At 36.2% G+C, this 23,277-nt stretch overlaps 1 protein-coding gene across 8 annotated transcripts in view; it reads left to right on the top strand.

The window, feature by feature from the left end:
- VTI1A (vesicle transport through interaction with t-SNAREs 1A) overlaps positions 1–23,277 on the top strand; it is a 369,166-nt gene that overhangs the window by 66,065 nt on the left and 279,824 nt on the right. For 6 of the 8 annotated variants that reach the window (XR_011462780.1, XM_070363702.1, XM_070363699.1 and 3 more), the window contains exons 4-5: positions 13,475–13,552; positions 19,970–19,990. Coding sequence is in view for 7 of the 8 variants with exons in the window: in XM_070363702.1 (XP_070219803.1) it covers positions 13,475–13,552; positions 19,970–19,990 (99 nt within the window). In the remaining variant the exon portion in view is untranslated. The remainder of the gene's footprint in view (positions 1–13,474; positions 13,553–19,969; positions 19,991–23,277) is intronic. The other 2 variants (XM_070363704.1, XM_005888659.3) reach the window with 1 other exon arrangement.

The raw sequence follows: 23,277 nt of genomic DNA, 5'->3' as shown, positions 1-23,277 counted from the left end.
TCTTTTAGCTTCTATATAATGACAAATGAGAATACCTAACTTAGGAGAACAATACAATAACCAATGTGAGATGTGCCTGCATTTGAAATGAAAGAGAAATGTGATCTTGACTTATAAAGTTGGAGAGAGTTCTAATGCTTAGCGTTTTCCCGTAGTTATTGGCTTTTGTTGAATGAATTAGCTTTCTGTTTTAACATGTCTACTCTGAAATAAGTTATATCTTTAGACAATGATTCTTCTATAGCTTTGATACTATGCTATAGATAGGGTTGGGTTGAAAAGGTCTCTTTTACTCCCCAAGATGAGGCACTGAGAATTTGTACCTGTTGGCTTACCTCTGCCCAAAACCCTGTCAGTCTTTCCATACAAGTATCTGTCAAATATAATTCATATATAAAGAGAATGGTGAAATACTTGGTAACAACAGTTTCGGGGAAAGAATTGTGACCAGTGCATAAGGTAACAGACATCTTGGAAATGTGGATATTCTGAAAAATAAGAGTTTAATTCAAAGAGCCTGGTGATTGGATTTGGAGAGTAATGGAGAGAGTACGAAATTTTTTAGGATTTTTATCTGGATTGACAATGTACATGGTAACACCATACCCCAAATTAGGGAAAACAGGAGGAAGAGAAGTATATAGGAGAAAGTATATGCCCCGCTTTGTCTGTGTTAAGTCTGAGATGGCTTTTGATTATCTATGGCACCAAGTAGAAATTAAATTTATGCAGAAAACATTTCTTTGCCAGCCTCTAGTTTGTGATTAGAACAATGGATATAGATGAGATCGAACAGATGAGTGAGAATAGGGCTAAGGCTGGAAACCCAGGGCAGACTGAGAGAGTAGTTATGAGGAAGGAGGCTGAGAAGGAGAGACCAGGGCAGGAGGAATTTCAAGGGAGCATGGTGGTGTAACTGTTAATGGCAAAGTGGGCAACCGTGTCAGATAATATCCAGAGCAATAATGAAAAAAGGACTGGAAAGTGGCCATTGGAGGCAAAGTTGGTAACAAAGTGACTTATGGTACTCACTCATTTGTGCAACAAAGTAAGTGAAGTGTAGTATTGGCTCATAAGCCAAAGTGTAAAATAAATATCCATGAATACTGATATCAACTAATGATTAGATAGACAGATCTCATGCAGGAGGATGCCAGATAACTTATGTAGATACTCCTTCCTCAAGGAGGTGGAACATAGCTCCCCACTCCTCAAATGTAGACTGTGCAGAGTGCATACAGTACGAGAAGGGGTAGGAGAGTAGCTTTACAGTGGAGAAACTTAACACTTCCTTACGTTCATCAAGATGAACATCATCAGTGATGTCACGTCGATAATATGTACTCTTGATATGACGTTCATGAAAAGAGCATTTTGCCTCTGTGGTCTTCCACCCTGAAACTTAAAGCCGCAGTCTGGTCATGAGAAAAACCTCAGAGTAATCCCATTTGAGGGACATTCTGTGAAGCACCAGTACTCTTCAAAAATGTCAAGGCCATCAAAAACTAGGAAAGCCCAAGAAATTGTCATAGCCAAGAGGAGCCTAAGGAGACATGACATCTAAACATAATACAGGATATTAGATGGTGTCCTGGAACAGAAAAAGAACATTAGCTACTAAGGAAATTGATAAAAGTATAGACCTCAGTTTGTAATAATGAATAATAATGAACAGATGATTTGTTCATTGGGACAAATGTGCCACACTAATGGAAGGTGTTATGTAATAGTAAGGGGACTAGGTTTAGGTTATATGGGAACTCTCTGCACTATCTTTGCAACTTTTCTAGAAATCTGTAACTATGCTGCTGCTGCTAAGTCGCTTCAGTCGTGTCTGACTCTGTGCGACCCCATAGACGGCAGCCCACCAGGCTCCCCCGTCCCTGGGATTCTCCAGGCAAGAACACTGGAGTGGGTTGCCATTTCCTTCTCCAATGCATGAAAGTGAAAAGTGAAAGTGAAGTCGCTCAGTCGTGTCTGACTCTATGCAACTCCATAGATGCCAGCCCACCAGGCTCCCCCGTCCCTGGGATTCTCCAGGCAAGAACACTGGAGTGGGTTGCCATTTCCTTCTCCAATGCATGAAAGTGAAAAGTCAAAGTGAAGTCGCTCAGTCGTGTCTGACTCTTCGTGACCCCATGGACTGCAGCCTACCAGGCTCCTCCGTCCATGGGAGTTTCCAGGCAAGAGTACTGGAGTGGGTTGTCATTGCCTTCTCCAGTAACTACGCCAAAAGAGTTATTTTAAAATGGTTTTGTCCACTAGGAAGTGACTGATGTTCACAGGGACTCCTGCGGTGTGACAGGAAAACATCAGTTTGTTGGAAGTTAGTAAGGGGCTGCACCATGAATAACTATAGTTAGTGTTTGTAGAGAATACTCTTTCAAAAAGCTTAGCCAGGAAAGGCAGGATGAAGAGCAGTTAGGCATTAGCTGGGGAAGAGTAGTGCAGGATGAAATGACATTTTAAAATATTTAAAGTTGGATGTATATTACTGTATGTGAAATAGATGACCAGTGCAAATTCAGTGCTTGAAGCAGGGCACCCAAAGCTGGTGCTCTGGGATATCTCAGAGGGATGTGGGGGAGGGAGGGAAGAGGGGGTTCAGGATGGTGGGACACATGTCTGATTCATGTCAATGTATGGCAAAAACCACCACAATATTGTAAAGTAATTAGGCTCCAATTAAAATAAAGAAATAACATGTTTTAAAAAGGCAGAATAACAAACTCTTACCTTAAAAAAAAATTTAAAGTTGGGATACACTTAAAAATGTTTGCATTCTTAAAATTACAAGAATAGAGAAAAACCAGTAAAGAGTGACACGTTGAAGATAGAGGAGAAAGAATATCATTTGATAAAGTAAAGCCCCTCAGTATGCAGAATGACTATTTGACTGAAAATGGAGAATCTTTTAGATTCATGACATGTTTATGGATCAAATATGAATATTTATATTTACTTAATCCTATTTTATACGTTTGGGTCACCTTGGTATAGAAGTAATCTTCAAAATATTTCCACGGAGAATTTGGGCTAGAAGAGTTTTATTGCCTAAGTATCACAGTTATATTGGCTGTATTTATAAAGCATTAAAAGATAACATCGTACACCTTTGAATCATGAGCACTATAAAGTCACTGAAACATGGTGGATTCTTTGGTAGATTCTTCACATCAGGTGGTCAAAGGATTGGAGTTTCAGCTTCAGCATCAGTCCTTCCAATGAATATTTAGGACTGATTTCCTTTAAGATTGATTGGTTTTATCTCCTTGCAGTCCAAGGGACTTTCAACAGTCTTCTCCAGCACCACAATTTGAAAGCATCATTTCTTCAGTGCTCAGGCTTCTTTATGGTCCAACTCTCACATCCATACATGACTACCAGAAAACCCATAGCTTTGACCAGGTGGACCTTTGTTGGCAAAATGATGTCTCTGCTTTTGAATACACTGTCTAGGTTTGTCATAGCTTTTCTTCCAAAGAGCAAGCATCTTTTGATTTCATGGCTGCAGTCACCATCTGCAGTGATTTTGGAACCCAAGAACAGAAAATCTGCCACTGTTTCCCCATCTGTTTGCCATGAAGTGATGGGACCAGATGCCATAATCTTAGTTTTTTGGATGTTGAGTTCTTAAGCTAGCTTTTTTACTCTCCTCTTTCACCATCATCAAGAGGCTCATTAGTTCCTCTTCACTTTCTGCCATTAGGGTGGTGTCATCAGAGGATTCTTAACACATCTTAATAACTGGTGTGGCTCCTCTCCTGCCATGTGGGTAGATTACTGCTGTTTTATGGTGTAGCCTTTGAAGATTAATCCTGAAACATATCTAAGTTACACTCATAGGTATGGTTGTGACTCACTGAGATCAAACACTGTATTTTATCAAATAAAACGGTGTGCATTAGGCATGTGTCACCCTTGGACTTTTGAATTTATTGATGTCAATATTCCAGATGTTGACAACAAAGTACAAGTAAAGATTTGCTTGTCTGTTTGTTTTGGAGGAGCGTGACAAGAAACAAAATCTGCAGACTAATCAACTTTGTAGTTGATGATACATTCATAGAACTAGGTGAATGGAACAGCCAACGTTGTGCTAGGGAATGGGTGATAAGATGCCCACAGCCTATCTTGGTGATCTGGTAAAGTGAAAGGGTGGGCAGTGGGAAATGAATTCTGTCATTGTTCTGCCTGTTTTGTCACAGATTTGTGGCCTTGAGTAGATCACTCATCTGGCTTCAGTCAGTCAGTCAGTTCAGTCACTCAGTGGTGTCTGACTCTTTGCAACCCCATGGATTGCAGCACACCAAGCCTCCCTGTCCATCACCAACTCCCAGAGTTTACTCAAACTCATGTCCGTTGGTCAGTGATGCTATCCAACTATCTCATCCTCTGTCGTCCCCTTCTCCTCCTGCCTTCAATCTTTCCCAGCACTACAGTCTTTTCAAATGAGTCAGTTCTTCACATCAGGTGGCCCAAGTACTAGAGTTTCAGCTTCAGCATCACTCCTTCCAATGAATATCCAGGGCTGATCTCCTTCAGAATGGACTGGTTGGATCTACTTGAAGTTCAAGGGACTTTCAAGAGTCTTCTCCAACACCACAGTTCAAAAGCACAGTTCAATTCTTCAGCGCTCAGCTTTCTTTATAGGCCAGCTCTCACATCCATACATGACTACTGGAAAAACCATAGCTTTGACTAGATGGACATTTGTTGGCAAAGTAATGTCTCTGCTTTTTAATATGCTGTCTAGATTAGTTATAACTTTTCTTCCAAGGAGCAAGCATCTTTTAATTTCATGGCTGCAGTCACCATCTGCAGTGATTTTGGAGCCCCAAAAAATAAAGTCTGTCACTGTTCCCACTGTTTCTCCATCTATTTGCCATGAAGTGATGGGATGAGATGCCATGACCTTAGTTTTCTGAATGTTGAGTTTTAAGCCAACTTTTTCACTTTTGTCAAGAGGCTCTTTAGTTCTTCTTTCTTTTCTGCCATAAGGGTGGTGTCATCTGCATATCTGAGATTATTGAGATTTCCCTTGGCAATATTGTTTCCAGCTTGTGCTTCATCCAGCTCAGCATTTCTCACAATGTACTCTGCATATAAAAATTAAATAAGCAGGGTAACAGTATACAGCTTTGATGTACTGCTTTCCCAATTTGGAACCAGTCTGTTGTTTCATGTTCAGTTCTAACTGCTGCTTCCTGACCTGCATACAGATTTCTCAAGAGACAGGTCAGGTGGTCTGGTATTCCCATCTCTTTAAGGACTTTCCACAGTTTGTTGTGATCCTCACAGTCAAAGGCCTTGGCATAGTCAATAAAGCAGAAGTAGATATTTTTCTGGAACTCTGTTACTTTTTCGATGATCCAGAGGATGTTGGCAATTTGGTCTCTGGTTCCTCTGCCTTTTCTAAAAACCAGCTTGAACATCTGGAAATTCATGGTTCATGTTTTGTTGAAGCCTGGCTTGGAGAATTTTGAGCACTACTTTTCCAGCGTGTGAGATGAGTGCAATTGTGCAGTAGTTTGAGCATTCTTTGGCATTGCCTTTCATTGGGATTGGAATGAAAACTGACCTTTCCCAGTCCTGTGGCCATTGCTGAGTTTTCCAGATTTGCTGGCATATTGGGTGCAGCATTTTTACAGCATCATCTTTCAGGATTTAAAATAGCTCCACTGGAATTCCATCACCTCCACTAGCTTTATTCATAGTGATGCTTTCTAAGGCCCCCTTGAGTTCACATTCCAGAGTGTCTGGTCTAGGTTGGTGATCACACCATCGTGATTATCTGGGTCATGAAGATCTTTTTTGTACAGTTCTTCTGGCTTAAACCCCTCATCTCTACGTTTGCAGGCTGGTCTAGTTGATGCCCCGTGTCACTGGTCAACTATCACACACTGTCATTTATGTGATAACCTCAGTGTCAGTTACACAAAATGCTCAAGATCATTTGTTCCTGCGTGTCTGGATCACTTGAAATAATGACTGTGGATGGATCTGCAACGAATGGATCACTTTTGTTTACTAATGCTGGGCAGATTATGTGTATGCGCGTGCACTCTCAGTTGCTCAATCGTGTCTGACTCTTTGCGATCCCGTGAACTGCAGCCCACCAGGTTCCTCGTGCATGGTATTTTCCAGGCATAAATAAAAGTGGGTTCCAGGCATAAAAAAGTGGGTTGCCATTTCCTCTTCCAGGGGATCTTCTTGACACAAGGATCAGACCTGCATCTCCTGCATTGGCAGATGGATTCTTTATCATTGTGCCACCTGGTAGATTACATAGGAAGCCTAGATTCAAATTAATTATGTACATCTTCATATTTTATTTCAGTAGTTCTTTTAAAACTGCAAATAAAAGCACCTGTTACTAGCATTCATTTATCAGAGTATCATTTTCCAGTGGGAATATATAGGATATTTATTTGAGTATTTCAAGTATAGTCTGTGTAGTTATTTTATATTCAGAAAGACTTTAAGGAACTAAACTTCCTCTACTGCATACTTACACTATTCCAGATGTTGACAACAACATCTGGGCATTCTATATGAGCGGATTTTCTGAATGAAGTAACTTAATTATTGATTGACAGACTAACATGATATAAGACACAGACACACTGTTCAATAGCAGTGTCAAAGTTGTAAACTATAAGCATATGCAAGCAAGTGGGGCCATGATTCTAACTCACTCAAGTTGCATTTTGAAACACTAGTGTTAAACTTAAATTTCAGACGTAAGTTTAGAAATGCTGGAGGAGGAAATGAAGAAGTGCAGTTCCATGATTTCTGGGCTCTGTGTTTTGCAGATCATTAAATGATGTAGCAGCAATATGGTCAGAGTTCCTAGTGTAAATAAAAGTCTCTTCTAGAACTGTGAAACATAAATAGAGTCATTCCATATGGATTGCATATGGGTTTGTGTGAGTCTTTAAGTGTATATATATGGATATAACTTCATCATATGCAAATAAATACTCACATATGATAACAAAGCTAAATTTAAAAAAATTAGAGAAAATATGATATGATTTATCTTATTTACAGTCAGAACACAAATATCAATGTCAAATATGTAAAATGTTTTGAAAGTACAAGCAAAAATAGTAAATGAGGATGATTATAATAGGAAGACATTTTTTATCTTGGAATTTTTTTTTTCTCTTATTACATACTCAAGAACAATGAGTTATCTCAGTGTTCACACGGTAACCTGCTATTCCAACTGCTGGAAGTAGAGTGTGTTAGTATTTCCTCTCTGGTGGCTTGCATCTGGTCCACTGGCCATGAGTTTATGATAGATAGAAAGTGTGCCTTCCCTTTGTTAACACTACAGTATTGGTGACATGTGGCGTGTGCACTTTCCAGCAAATGGGCTTGACCTTTAACTCTAAACAGTCCCTTGAGCAAGAGCAAGCCATGTTTAGTGGAGTGATTACTTAGAAGACACAGATTGGAAGTTAGTTTCTCTGATAACATTAAAGAAATGCAATAAAGTTTTTATTACTGGAAGTTGTCCAAAAATTGTGGCACCATAAAATAGATAGTTGGGCAAAATAATGTAGTAGAATTATAATTACTGGATTAAATAATATGACTTTTTAAAGCAAATTTTGGTATATATTGGCAAATCATTTTTAAGGAAGAATGCACTAATTTAGACCCTCAGTCATGTATGTGTACTGGTTTTATTGCATCCTTTCCAATATAATGAACAAATATTTAGTTAAATATCCTTTGTAATGTTATCACATTCAAGGTATTATGGTAGGTTTCCATTTGTTTATAATATTTAAATCCTCACAGAAGTCCTGGGAAATAAGTATTGTTACAAGTTTTTTAGAGATTGAGGAAACTGATACTCAGAAAACTTCATTTGACCAAGATCACATACTGAGATATCATTTCTGTTCTTTTCATTCAGTGCCCTGTGCTTTGTCCTCTTAAGAGTTTTCCAAGGATGAAACATTTGCCTAACAGTTGACTTTACCTTTATCTGTATTATTTAGTATGATATTTTTAAGAGCATTATTATTATAATTTATTTTCATTTATTTTTTATTTTTGGCCACACTGTGTAGTTTGTGGGATCTTAGTCCCCTTGATCAGGGGTTGAACCTGTACACTCGTCAGTCAAAGCACAGAGTTCTAACCACTGGACGAGGGAATCCCCAGTATGATACATTTTAATCTTAAATTGTTTTTTTGCTAAAAATTAGTACAACATGGAGAGCGGTGTAATAAACAGAATTTCACAGATTTCTTTCTATTTTTTTCCTCCAAAATGTAAGTTTCCTGCCCTGGATTGATGAGCCTTTTTAAGTCCTGAGTGGAGTGAGGATGAAAGGCTGAAATTGCCAGTGGAGAAATAGAAGGGAGGTTGGAAATGCAATGCCTTGTGCCAGAGATAGATGCATTTTAGAAAATGCCATCTGGGCATTATGGAAGTATGATGTTATTTAATTAGAACCAGATAAAATTAGGTAAGAAATGAGTGCCAGCGATTATATGACTAACTAATAAATATAATTTCATGGTATTCTATAGCTATCCCAAAGTGTTAATTATAACAGGAGCAGTTAAATTCTTTAGAGCAGTTAAATTCTTTGGCTATGAAAGCATAACAGTTTTTAATAGGTGTATCACCTGGTAACCTGGGGCATTATTAAATATAGGGAAACCGAAAGACATGGTAGAAGCAATGGAAAAGTCTGGCCAGACTGGGTAATTTGTTTTAGACCTATGGAGAAATCTGTTAACCATTTCTTCTATAGACCAATTCGATTAGGAAGTAGGACAAGCTGTTCTTTCATTACTTACCAAAACCATAGTACACTTTGTATCAATTATTTGGCTGTCTGCAGCACATAGATTAGAATAAAGGGCTTTCTTAGTGTTTGTGAACATTGTGGATTGCTGATTAGTAATTAAAGTACTGAATGAAGAAAATCAGGCCAAAATTGAATGGAACTGAGAAAGTCTTAATTCCGTAATACAGATGTTAGAAACAGATTGTCTTGAGCGGCCCATTCAACACAGTAACATTTTACATAACCATGGAGTGTTTACCTCCCACGTTAGACTCACGTCCAATGCCTTAGAGATTGTTTCCTCTCCCATGCCTTGTGATGTAGCTGTTTGGGTATTAATTTAGTGAAATATCCTGTCTGCCAGGTGTGGGAACTAGCTGATTTTATTGTAATACCAGATCATTACTTAATTCATATGCAACAGAGTGCAGCACATGGAAAGCATTATAAATCTATTTACAATGTGGCTGGTCTGATGATAACATTGTATTAAATTCCCAGGTGAGGCAATTTAAGCAATTGCTTTGCCATGTGCACGCCATGGAAATTAAATTCTCATATACGCTCTAGTAATAAACCAACTTCATTGTTATGCTTATGCTAGTGGTGAGTGCTAGAAATCCTCATTCTGGTTCCGTATACCCTGTTTCTAGTGTAGATTCATCCAGGAGGCGGTACCACAGATCACAGTTCTTAATTAGTTTAAGCTAAGTTAATTCATTTTGTTTCTAGTTTAGCAGTGCCTGTCCAGGAACACATTCAGTTCAGTTGGGAAATGTTAAGGTCAAGTAGATAGATTGTTTCAAGCCAAATTTCCAGAGAGAACTGAGCAAGTGTATCTGTTTGAACTTGGCTTTAAGAAAATCAGCCAATCAGTATGCAAACGTCGTGTTCATCAAGTAAAAAAAACTGCTTGGCAGTTTTTGCTTTCTTGCGTTCTTAACCACAGACTCACTTTTGTAATCAGTTTAAAATAACCCGTTGACATTTTGTGCATCTAATGTCTTAGGGATAGCAATCAGTTGTTGATTTTTCATATTTTTTAGGGTTCATATATGGTCTGTAGATTTCTCTGTCTACCCAAATATATAAGTTAGAAGGAATAAACTTTACACAAACACACAACTAAAAGTGAGGAATGCCCTTGTATTTAACACTCTGTGTATGTGAGAGTGTATGTGTGTGTGTGTGTGTGGCACATATTGTCAGCTGAAGCTTTTCCACCCTTCCGGTACAGACCTGAAATTGCAATAGATTACAAACTGCAGAGAGCTTCTGTCTTCTCCTGAAGCCACATATAAAGCACCAGTAGACAGTAGTAACTGACAACTAAGACTAAAAATGTTGACAATTTCTTGATTTGCCTGGTTAGCTTATGTATAGAAGTCATTAACTATTTATAAAATGCATTATGAATTGGGTTCCTTCAAACTGTAGCTGAATGTGTGACATTTCCAGCTCAAATTCTCATGCTTGCATTTGGCTAAAGTACAGATTTTATACAGTTGATAATAAAAAATAGTTAGTTGATCAAGATACAGTAGGTGTTTCAGTTTCATTAACTTTGAATCTTCCAATTTAAAGTATGGCATAGTACTTAGTAATGTAAAATACTAACAGAAAAGTTCCATAAAAGGAAAAACAATTTATTGATATTTTGGAGGAAAATTTCATAAAATAAGGAGTTTCTCATTCAGACAAACCTTTTTGGGTGTTCAGTTATTTTAGTGATAATCCTGCAGGCTAAATTACAGTTTATTAAATTCAGTTTACTTAAAATTTCAAACCACAAAAAATTAGGAGAAAAGACCAATGGCAGGAATTTAAAAATAATTCTTAATAAAGCAAAGTGTGAATTTAAAAACGTTTTGTTCAAAGTGATACTTAAGTGTAAAGAATTCAGTTTTCAGCATCAGCTGTGTCATTTTCATGAGGAACTATTTCTGATATTTGAAATAAGTTGTCTTTTCATTCTGTAACAGAAGTCAGTCCTATCAGAGAAAATTTTATAAACTCAGCATATCATGTGTTTAATTACATCCAGAGAGTCATCCCAATGACCAGTTTTTACTATCCCAGTGGAAAAGAGTGACATTTACAGGGCCCACCCTTCAACTATGGATAAATCTTAAGTGCTCCTCTGTTGCTGAGCCTGTACACTCTTAATTGCTGGTTTTTAAAAGCAATGGATTCTAACCAAAACAAGATTAGTTATTTAGGCATCCATGTTTGTAATTTTCTTCTTTTGAAGTACAGAAAATCAAAATAAGAATATAGTGTAATTGAACAATCTATGCCAATTTGTTGGTATTTTGGTAAAAAAGGGAAAAACAAAAACAATCTCCATATGATATTCTTGCATAGTGTGGAATGTTTTAGTCCCCCATAGTGATGAAATGAATAATTAAAAAGGCAGCTCTGATACCACAGCCTGTTAAAAGGTTCTCATTTCCTTTAATGCTATAAAATACTTTTCCTAGATAGTTTGAAACTATTGTAGCAAGGAGCCCCAAATGGGCAAAAGAAAGGTTTGGGTTGAATGAAATGTGCTAAGGCCACATAGTGTACTGTCCTTGTAATTTAGCATTTTTCAATACTTTACAGAGTCAGTAGAAATAGCTAATAGTAGCTTCAGTAAATACAATAAGAGACACCAACCTAATATCTGCTGTTTGTGGCAGTGAGAAGCCTGCCATATTCAAAAAGGAATGAGTTGGGTCACTCCTGAATAGTTAAGACAGCTGATATAGATGTCATTACTGACCTCAGGCTAATGACCTACCTCTCCTGTTTTGTCCTTTCTGCAACATTTATCTACTTACAGACTTAATACATTTATCTACTTACAGACTTAATACATTTGCCAAGGTATGATACACACATTTATAGCAAGGAAGTGGGGCTTGGGGCAGAGACCTAGAATAGGAGGGGATACCACCATCTCCTTTGTAACATTTTGCAACTTTTATATATTTTTATTTCCTGTGTGCGTGTATTCAGAGGGTAATAAAGTGAGGAAATTTTGTGCAGTAGAATGACTACTGAGCTATAGTTAGGACCACATGGTTCTAGTCTCAATTTAACCAAAGCTACCTTTAGAATTCCACAAGACTGATTTTTGTTTTCCTTAAAGAATAAAGGGATGTCTAGGTTTATTTATTTTTATTTACACCCCATTCAGCCCTTTTAAACAGGATTCTGCCAGAGAGTTAAGCCTTTATGCCCTGAGACTTCTATTCTATGTAATGAACTAAATTCTCTCTCATGTCCCATCTTTGGGAGAATTGAGAATAGTCACAAATAATTTTCTGTGTTTTGGGGTTCAGATAGGGAGCCCCAAGTGAAAAAGGCAAACTTTAAAATGATTTAAAATCTATTAGTTTTCCTTGTCGAAAGTTCTTTTTAAGTTACAATATAGTAGGATTTTATGTTTAAAATACTATGATCTCTATGTGGCAAAGCTCTGCTACACATTCACTGGTTTAAAAATCTAATTAAAAATCTTGTTGACTTCTTCTCACGGATTATGGATAGTCCTTTTAAACTACAATAATTTTTCATATCACAGTTGAACAGGTAAGAAATTTTAAGTCCTAAACTGTAGACCCCAAATGGGAAAAGATTCCTATTTCCCAGCTGCCATTTTTTAATTGGCTGATTTTGCTCAGTTAGCTCAGATGCAGAAAAGGCAGTAAAGTAGCCTGTACATCCATATTTGGGTCTGGAACAGTGATGCTGAAGTAGGATCTGAGGATGGCACTCTAGCTTCACAACTAATTTCCAGAGCTTTTTAGCTTTTCCAAATGTGTGCACGTTTAGATAATTCATGAATTGCTTGCAGACATGTCCCTCTGACTTTACTGGTAAAGGTAGATTTCTTGTAAAACAAAATTTCAGTGTGTGAAAAATCGATTCATAGCCTACTTGTCTTTATTTACGGGAATTGTGAAAAGTTGACTCATAGCCTACTTGCCTTTGTTTACTGGGATTGGGAAATTTAAGTTGTTTTACCAGATACACTTACACACACACACTCCCACTACGTTTCCTTAGGCCATTTTTATAGAGGACTAGGAGACATTTAATTTAGAGTCTGGAAACAGGATGGGCTTTTACATTCCATCTCTTTCTGCTTAGTAACATCACAATAATGAAGGAAATGGGGATATGCTATTTTCCAGGCATCCCAGTATATAGCTGGAGATATAATATTATCCTAGAATTAGAGATTTTAAAAGATCTATATTGTAGAGTCCATTTCCTGCCACAGTATTAAAGACCCTATATACTCTTGTTTTAACTGCATCTGGTGAGTGTGGCAGATATACAGCAAAATAGCTGTATTTCTTTCAGCTTCGTGGTCTGATCTGAATGACTGCATGGAATAACATATCAGTTCTGATCCGTTTGTCAATATTAAGAGTACTCACACAATGCAGAGTTTTCATCCATTACTGGCATTTGAAAAAACTTATAATTTACATTAAACTCCTCAAGTTCAAGAACTTTGCTCAACTTTGGTTTGCAGATTTGAGCAAATAGGTTTCCATTAGGGGGCTCTCGAGGTTTGAGATGATCAGTCTTGATACCAATAATGCTTGGAAGCCTTTACTTTCTAACGTTCATCTTGCTCTCTCCCTTTCTGTTTTGTTTTATAGAAAAGGTCACGGATCGCCTACAGTGACGAAGTACGGAATGAGCTCCTAGGGGATGATGGGAATTCCTCAGAGAACCAGGTAGAATGCTAATCAGGAAGGCCCAGTGGGTGGCTGGAGGGTGAAGGAGGTCACTGGCACACTGGGCTCTCAAGCTGCTCTGTAACAGTATTAGCAACAACTCATGTGGAAGCGATACTGTTTAATGCAAAGCTGGAGTCTTAATCAACTTCAAAATGTTTCTTGGAGATCTTACATTTAACCCTTTACCTTGTGATCACTGTCTGCTATCTTTTAAAAAAATCTTTTCTTCTCTTTTCTTTATTATTTAGTACTTAAGGAATAACTTGAAACACACTGTTTGTGGACAAAGCCAAGGTCCTCACCTCCAACACATGTAAAAGGAATAAAAAAGTACATAATGCAGCTTTGATAATAATGCAGTATAATTAAATCAACATTCGCAGCAAAACAAATGAAAGTAAGCTTTCAAAATTCGACTGGGCAGCTCAGGCTCCTATTGTGTACCTTCTTAAAAATACATTCACCAAAATGCAAATTGGAAGCCCCAGTGTGGAAATTGGATACTCACATAGAGGTGCTGCCCTTGTCAGGTAATGATAATGATGATGATAATAGTTGTAGGAGTAGTAATGGGAAAAGTCTTTTCGCAGTTTAAGATCCGGATAGGCAAAAAAATAAGACACGGTTTCTTCTTCAAGAGGCCTTGCAACTTGGCTGTCAGCTCTCATTGGATCACACAGTAGTGTCATGAGTCTAATTAGTGTCCCACTTCTTTCTTTGAATTAATACTGCCGATTTCATTAATTCATGTAGATAATATATATGACTTTAAAAAATGTTTCAAGAACCTCAGAGTAGAGATGAATTTAAAAAAATGTCTCAAACAGCCCGAGTGACTGATTCTCTTTGACACTTTTAAAGAAAATAAATGATAGGGAACTTCAGAAGCAAGACCTGAACATGTTTATTAACGTTACTTTGGCAAGTCTAGAAGAAGCCTCTACTCTAAATAAAAATGAACATAAATCATTCATTGGGTAAACCAAAATTTTAATGAGCTGCTGAACATAATGTATTGATATGCATCATAAAAACTGCATAATAGTGTTTACCCTTGTAGATAGAGTGTCAGTCTATATATGCTGAAACTATAATACTATCCACTAAATGTGAATATTGTAAACAGGGGTGTTGCTCATGTGATGGAAAGGCCCCCATCTGCCCACCCCCAGAAAGGAAGAAGAATCACTGAGAAGTCCTGTGTTTGTTTTTGGAAAGATCTCAGCTCCTCCACTAGTTGGATGTTATCAGCTTCTTCAGTTCAGACATGTAAACACGTTTAAGATTTGACTTGGGATTTCAGCTTCCCTGATTGAAATGTGAGAATAGCTAAGGGAAAAAAAAATAAGGAGCACATCAAACACAAAAGCATGATGTGATAAAGGAGTTTTACTCATAATAGATTAAATAATGTGAGGATGAGAGCAAAAAAAATGTTTTTCCTATTTTAAGTGCGATTTAGAGTGCTCATTCCTCTTGAGTGAATTAATCATAGTTTATTTTCCATCTTTACTGCAAAAAAAAAAAGCACTGTCTTAAAAAAAAAAAGTGAATGTGTTAAAAAAAAAAAAAGTGAATCTCTGTGACAGTTCTTTAAAGAGCTATAGATCTTTACCTCATTTGAAACTGCTGCCTAATATAGAGGAAATAGAAGAGAAGAGGGTGTTTCTAACTCAAACTCCTTTATTGTAATGGATGCTGTAGTACTATGACAGGGATCTTTTTTTTTTTTTAAAGCATGTTCTCTTCTCTTAATGGACATTTTATGTGCCTAGAACATTTGCCTTACGAACGTATAAGGAGGACTTTTTTTTTTAATGCCTAAAGAAAAATATTCCACAAAAATAGATTGAGTTCATATTTTCTGAATTTTTCAAATTATATTCCTGTCACTTTAAAGTGATAACTCAGAGATTTCCCCTGGACTTGTATAAATCAAGCTTACAAATTCTGAAAGTGCTTGGAGAGCCTGAAGTTTAGTTGTAAGGAGCTGTCACTTCAATAAATAGAGTGTGATGAATTATAGTCATGAGACTGTGGAACTGTTAGATTATTACTTATGTGAACTTTTCAGGCTAAAATTTGAATCAGATCTGAAAGTTCAAAGAGACAACATATAACTTTTAGGATATTTTGTTACCAAAGTAGCACAATTTCCATATCATAATGAAGCCTTTATGTTTTGTTTTGGGGCTCTTTGTCATAATATATAGGAATTAAAATCCCTAAAACTATATAATACATCCTTAACTTGGAATGGCCACTTGAGAATAACTATTCTGCCACAGTATTCATTCAGACTATGAAATCAAAACAGAAACTTTTTCTTTAAAGGAAGAAAAGATTTGGCTTTTCATTTTAATTTTTGTAGCTCAGTGGCTGAGAAGATAGCTTTTTCTGGCTAGGATCACCTTGCCAGTAAATTAGAGAAGCTCACCTAGTAAATTAGAGAAGAAAATATTTTCTGCACACAGATATGTTTATTTTCAGCCTAATTATTGAGAAATTGATTTTTCAGAACTTCTTGGCCATGTCATATTTATGGTAAATTTTTAACAATACAGGGAAAACTGAGAAGTGAAAAATGAGACCAAAGGTGGCAATATTTGTTTAACTAAAGTTGGGCTATATCTCAGTTTTTTTAAAGTATAGGTCAGAAAAAAATGATAAATAATTAGTAGCAAAGGTTGTAAATAGACAAATGAACTAAGTGCTATTTAGTTATTTTCAATGCAATATCCACACCTTCCCTATAGTGACTTCTTTGTAGATTTAGACAAATGTGAATACCTTAGTTCTTATTTCTCAGTCTGCCAGTTTATAATGCATTTTTTAGGCATCTAAAACTTGGCCGTTGATACACATAATTATGATCTTCCAATTAACTATACAGTATATTAATTTACTCTTGTATATGTAAACATTTTGCCATTAGAATTGTTAAAATTTCAAAAATTAAGAATTTTCAAATGCATTTTTAATGTTCTCCATGCAGTACACATTTTTATTTAATTCCAAACTAATTGCTTTGTATAAATTCATTTCTATTACATCTATTTCATGCAATCAAGTATAGCTCATCCTTGATTTACAGAGAAGAGGCAAAATTACCTATTTGGCACGTTCAAATATTGTTGGGTCTTTCCATGAACTGTTAGTTGTCTTGGGCATTATCATTTTGTTCTTTTAACAAATCAAATTTTCCATTGCATATGACAGCATCTTAATATTTTCAAAGAGCTTGTTCTTGAAATGTAGTGATGCTGTATTTAGAGTGGAAACTTTAATAATTGTTAACTCGATTTAGTTTCATGAAAACGATTCTTAGGAAAGGAAAAAAAAAAATTCATACAGAATTAAATCCCCTTCACAGTAGAGTATGATAATGGGACAAATGTTCCAAGCTCTACTTCTGAAACCTAATAGTGTCTCAGTTTCCATATGCAAAATTATATTGATCAGTGAATAAACCTGAGTAAATGAAATTTGAGTAAATCCCAGATAGAAGGTTCAAAAATATATATATAAAGGGTAGGGTATGTCTAAAAGTGAGGAAATTTTTGTGGTAAAGCAATATTCAGCAGATATGATTTGCTTAATTTTTTAATGCGATGTTCTCTTAAGTTCCGATTTGGGCTTGCTGTGCATAAAGTGTGTCAAACTTCAGCTACAGACCAGGGGGTGAAGTCGGTCAATTTAATTCCCCAAGATCTAAAGAAGGCCGGTATCATTTCATATAGCCCTGGCAGAGCAGATCATTACCAGGCACGAATCTGTTCGTTACGTGCTGAGGGTTTATAGCAAAATAAATAGACTGTCATCATAAGTTCTGAAAATTGTGTGTTCGACCCACGATAATGTGTAAAGGGCGTTTAATAGAGTTCAGCATTTATTCGTTATCTGTATGCGGACAGAGACGGCAGTCGCGTTATCAGCTTTAAAAAAAAAAAATTCGGTAGTTCTGGTGGTCACGTGATGCCCCTCACACACAGAGGCGCGCGCGCACGAACCCTCACATGCTCTGCAGTGCAGTTTTGATTTTAGTCACAGCAGAAGGCTTAACCACAAGAGATTCCACTGGTTCAAACCAGCGTAAACCAGATTTTTTCAGCCCACAAAGGAACAGATTACCTCTTGTATCAAATTCTGCATGGTGGGGGAGGGGGTGCAGAAATCTTTGTTTCAAAAAAGATGTTGATTATCATAACTCAACACGGTGGCATGGCACACTTTCATGTCGCCTGTGACGGAAATAGAAACTCGATAAAATGCGAATCGAAAAAATACGAAATCACTACTTTCAGCCTAGTCTAAGCATTGTTAATTTTCAAAAACAGGCCATCTTTTGTTTACTTGTGTGAAAACTCTCAGACTAACTAAAAAAAAAAAAAAAGATAAAGATTAAAACCCCTCCCATTACCTAGCTTAGCTACAAATCCGGTGTAAAGCTTGGATGCAGCCATGCAGCACAAACAAGATAGAACGTTTTTTGTTTGGAACCTATTGAAAAAACAAATGGGTAGCATTTTTAAACACTCATTGATTATGGCAGGGTGGCATGCCCAAATGGTCTCCATTGCTGAAGAGTAGTTTTAAACTTTGGCCCTTTAAGTATCATAGTCAACTGAAGAATGGTGCCCCCAGAAAGAAAAAAGAGAAAAAATAGCTGTGCGATCAATCCCAGATCAGCTTTTTCTGAGAATTAATGTTTGCCCTTTTTCTCCCATGATGTTCCGATAGCAAAGAGAAAGATTCCGATGTATGATAGGCCACGTATTTTAGTTTAGAATTTTACTTCTTCTCGGGAAGACTTGTAACTTTTTTTCCCGTGAAATGATGAGATGATTGACTTACACACTCAGTGGTTGCTGAGATAATGATTGTGTTAATTACAAGCAATGACAACTTCATATGTATTTTTGAAAGGTAGAAAAAGTTTCTTTTTCACTAAATGCAGTGTGAGACCTTATGTAATAGATTCTGTATCCTTTTTCTAAGATTCATCACTGGTTTGAAATCTCATTCTTTTGTACTTGAAATACTTTTCAAATAACAAATGGAATAACAAGACTAAGCTGGAATGCATATGGTTCTCCTTGAATTGGAGACAAAAATAGCTTTAAGCTTTGAGAACTGGGTTATAGTAAACATGATACTTTTAGAAAGACTTATAGTGAGCAGTTCATGGCACGTTTCTCCCAAAGCAATAGTTTAATTTATTGGCCTGCTTATGTCAAGTGTTATAACAGATGTTACAGATATTTAGATGCTTAAAAATTATCAGTTGTAGACCTGAATTGCTGAGGGTGCAAGTTTCAGACCTAGAATATGGTTTATAGTCTCATCAACATTGGTTTCTTTTCTATTCATTGTAGAAACTGGAAGACACCTCAACTCCCCAATATTTGTGGGTTAGAATACAATACTATCACACACACCCAGGGAACCAGACATATGGTTATATCCGTTTTCTAGTTTCTAAAGAGTAAAACAACGTTTTATCTGTAAAATTTAAGACAAATATTCTACAGAGAAGAATCAAAATGTTATCACAAAAGAGTTTACTAACGGGTAAAGAGTGGCTTGAAGTTTGACTTTGGTGAAAACAAATTACAGTACAAATGAAGTTAGTGAGTTCATTGCTTTGAAATGACCTGGTTTACAAGATTAAGAAAACTGATAAGTGAAGAAACTTCAAAAATTAAAACACCTTATGATTACAGTAGCCTCTTCAGCAAAACGAAACCTTGGGAATCAACTCTGATATACACAGTATTGCTAAGGATTGTGAAATATTTTATGTCCTAAATATTATCTCTCCTGGCATGCTTTATTCCCAATTAAAATCATCTTACTTCCAGAGGTGATCCTGTTACTAGAATGGGTACAAGTATGATATTAACATACCAGTTTGTTGTTTTAAAATACTTACTGGGACAAAAGCATGAGCTATTAATCATTTTCATTTGGAGGTAAAAATCTGAAAGCAGTTGTCAAGATTCAAAATAGAGAAACATCCTGAAAACTTGTATATACAAAACCTCTTCAGTGGTACATTCTTAGAAGAGAGGAACAGTAAACTTGTTTTCTTTCTTTATAATATAGACTTCTATGAAGTCGTTCCCCTTTATTTCATGATGGTGTCTTAGATGTACTTTAAAAGAGAATTTCACACTATTCTCTTTGTTTAATGTGACAGTGTGAGAAAGTGATCTTTATTCGTTCAAAAAACTCTGCATGTAGTCTATGTTTAGGTTCTTTTAATGTGTTTGTCTGTGATTTTTAAATGCTAAACATGTAAACAGATAAATTGTCAATGTTAATTCTGTATCCTGTCACACCACTGATCTTTCTTTCCTGCCATTTCTTTCCTTTTTATCTTTTTTTTTTTTTTTTTGTGCATTCATGTTGCAGTTGATAAAATTACGTGAAGAGGTGAGTACTACCTAGCTTGCTTCTTTTTTTTTTTAATTCTGCTTTTCCCTATAAAATTGAGTATCTAAATCTGAAGGAAAACCGTTGGGTTCATTTTTCCAGGAAAAGCTGTGCATATTAAAAGCATTGACTATATTGCTAGAAATGTTCTCTGCTATCTTAAAAAAAAAACAAGTACACCCTAATCATGTTTATTACAGTGATTATTGTTGTTTTCTAGCTTTGGAAGAAAATTAATATTTTAAAGACCAAAAAAGGGAGGAAAAAGAAAGGAATAGCTTGAAGCTATACGCAAGTGTGGTTTTCATGTAGACTGACTTCAGTTTTGTTTTGTTTGCATTGGTTTCTCAAAGAAGTCAACAGGAATAATTTTTTTTCTGACATTCTGAATTTACTGAAAACTGTTTTTAAACTAACTCCTTTCCTTCAACCAAAATTCTTAGTTCAACATTAGATACCATGAGCCTATTATCCTTTTAGGGAAACACACGTATGTTATAAGTACTCTAGTCTATGTACACAGATCCCTAAGAATAGCCAAGCCTCTCCTCATTGTTAAACACTTTCTTTTTTGTAGGAAATAGCGCCCAAGTGAGTTCTTATTTTTCTGAGTTTGCTAGCCTGCTTCATAATACAGCTCCAGACTTTTTTTTGTGGCCCAGCAAATGTTTATAACAGCGTTGATAATTTTATCCCTGTATGCCTGAGGGATGCCAAATGATTCTAAATATTTTTTAAAATTAGACCATACTTATCAAATATGCGCTGCTACTCTTTTCAGAAATAGAGTAGTCATAGTTTTTACTTAGTGAGATTGAATTTAGTTACTTTTACATTAGGACATCAAATAATGATGTATATTGCAATTTAAAAATTGTCTAATTGCTTATAATAAGCAGAGTACTATGAATTATTTTCAACTTTAGGTTGGCTGTGTTGTTTGAGATTTTTCCTGGAAGTTTTTTTTTTTTTTAATTGATATGTCATCATTCTCTAGGTGATATGAATGCTAATTTAGAGGTTTGTAGAGAGTGGTTTTCAACAACTCTTCTGATTTAAGATGCATCTGTGATGCCTTCTCAGTAAAAGTAATAATGATATATAAAATGAAGGGTGAAAATACACAAAACCCTCACCCCCCAACCTCTTTGTGTTTTTTTTTTTTAATCTCCCCTGCATGGAAGCAGATGTATATATTAAAAAAGTATTATAAATCGTAGTTTTGATGTATAAGATTATTCTTGAGGTGAGTGATATGTCAACATTATTCTTCTGCAAGACAGTCTTCGTGTATGTATTTGCATATGCTCAGGCTTAGGTGAAGAATTTGAATTTTCAAATATTAATGCAACCAACTATAGACTGTGGAGAAACTACATGAAGCTCTTGGCCTTGAACTTAGCAATGAATATAAGTAACAAGGCCTTGTGCCTTAGTACCATCAGCATCGTTGACAGATTTAGTTTTAAGCTGAATTGTGTGAACTTAGAAATCTTAATTCTGTAAGCTGAAAACGTCACATCTGCATTTCTTTTAAAATACGTTTCATCATCATTTTATGACTTTTAATTCCTTTGCTGTGGCTATAGCAACAGTTTTATCAGTTATGCTTCTGGAATGCACGTTACCAACACTATAACCCGAAATGGAATTGTACTTGGAAGAATTAGATCACTCAACTAACAGAATAATATACTCTGAAATATTCTCTTAACAGTCTGTGATATGGATGCAGCATTGATATTTATAGACTAGGTTACAGTGATGACAGTAATGGTATATAGTCTGCTCTGAAGTCATTGTTTCTCAGGCAGGATGCTCAGAGGAATCAAACACTGATTTCCTTCTTGTATCTATCCTAAGAAGACAAACACTCCTCTGCTTCAAAATAGAATGTTTCATACTATTTGGAAACAAAGTATGCCCCATCCAGTCCTCAAGATGCTCTTTTTTGGGGCTCTCTTTTTGGGCTCCTTTCTGAGAAGAGAGCATGCTTGAAATCGGGCTGATAATGCACAGGGAGCTGAACCGCTGTTGCCTGTGCTGAGCTCTCTGTTTGAATCCTGCGTCTCCAGCTCTCCACGTTGCACAGCTCCTCACACAAGTTGAGCTGTGTCTGAAGCTCCAGCACAGCTTCACTTACCTGCTTTGAAAAGGGCTGAGAAGAGGGTGAGAGAATGAGTTTGGGATGGAGTGTGGGGGCAAGTTGAAAGCATCAGCTGCTACTGTACTGTATTTCCTTTCATTTTCAGAGACCAGGGCAATGTACAACTAAGGGAACAATGTAAATAGCACAGCTGTTACAAGAACTTGATTTTAGCTTGACTTAAGTGAAGAGGTTCCAAAATACAAAGTGAGGTCCTGCTGGAAAGCTGCTGGTAAACTGATAGTCCTCTTGTGTGCAGATTTGCTCTGATAAAATTGAACTGTCCTGCAGAAGAGTTACTGACATTATTTAGGAATAGACCCTTTTTTTTTTTTTTAATAAAAAAGTTGTCTTAGCAGTTTTGCTTTCCATTACAAAGCCATATACTTGATAAGCTAATTTGGCTCCCATTCATGGAATCTCAGAAATCATTCTATGTTTAAATACTTTGTTTCCTACATTTTTATTATTGTATAATTAAACTCTCCATTTTCAGTATTGAACTTTGATTTCTCTAAATCTGCAGTAGCTAAATATTTAGTTTAGGGATTTCACCCAATATGAAAATGAACCAAAATCTTTGATCTGAATTCTTGAATAAAATTCACATTTATTCTTGATGCCACAATGCTGATATCTTTTTAGAGAATCACCTATTTGAAAAATCAAGTCCTTTGTTAAGTTAGAAAACAATATTCAAAGAAGGGAAGAGCAATTCCCCCTCCCAAAGCCTTCATGTAGTGAGAATTAGGAATAAGAAAGCTTTTCTTATTCCTAATTTTTGACAAGCTGAGTAAAGTGTTAAATTTATTTAAAAATAGTCATTAATGCCAAACACATAAAGCTCCCCTTGCTTTTCCTTTTCTCAGTTACAGACTACTGATTTTACATTTTTATGATATATGCTTTCCTTCCTCCCTTTTATTTATTTAGTGCTTTTTTTTTTTTTGCAGAGGGAGGGGCAGTTTTTCTCTTAATTTCTCCACTGTGTAGTAGACGACTCTATTAATTACTATAGACTGTTGTTGCAGCTTTCCTGACCTTCACATCAGGTCCTATCTCTCTGTTCTAAATGCATTGTTTTAATGATTCTTCCCCCCACTCCCCCCAGCACTCCCCCCAAAAAATTTTTTTCAAGGAA

The sequence above is a fragment of the Bos mutus genome, chromosome 26, assembly GCF_027580195.1.
Source record: "Bos mutus isolate GX-2022 chromosome 26, NWIPB_WYAK_1.1, whole genome shotgun sequence".
NCBI classification, from domain to species: Eukaryota; Metazoa; Chordata; class Mammalia; order Artiodactyla; family Bovidae; genus Bos; species Bos mutus.
Note: the sequence above shows the minus strand (reverse complement) of the source record. Positions and strands in the feature narration are given on the sequence as shown.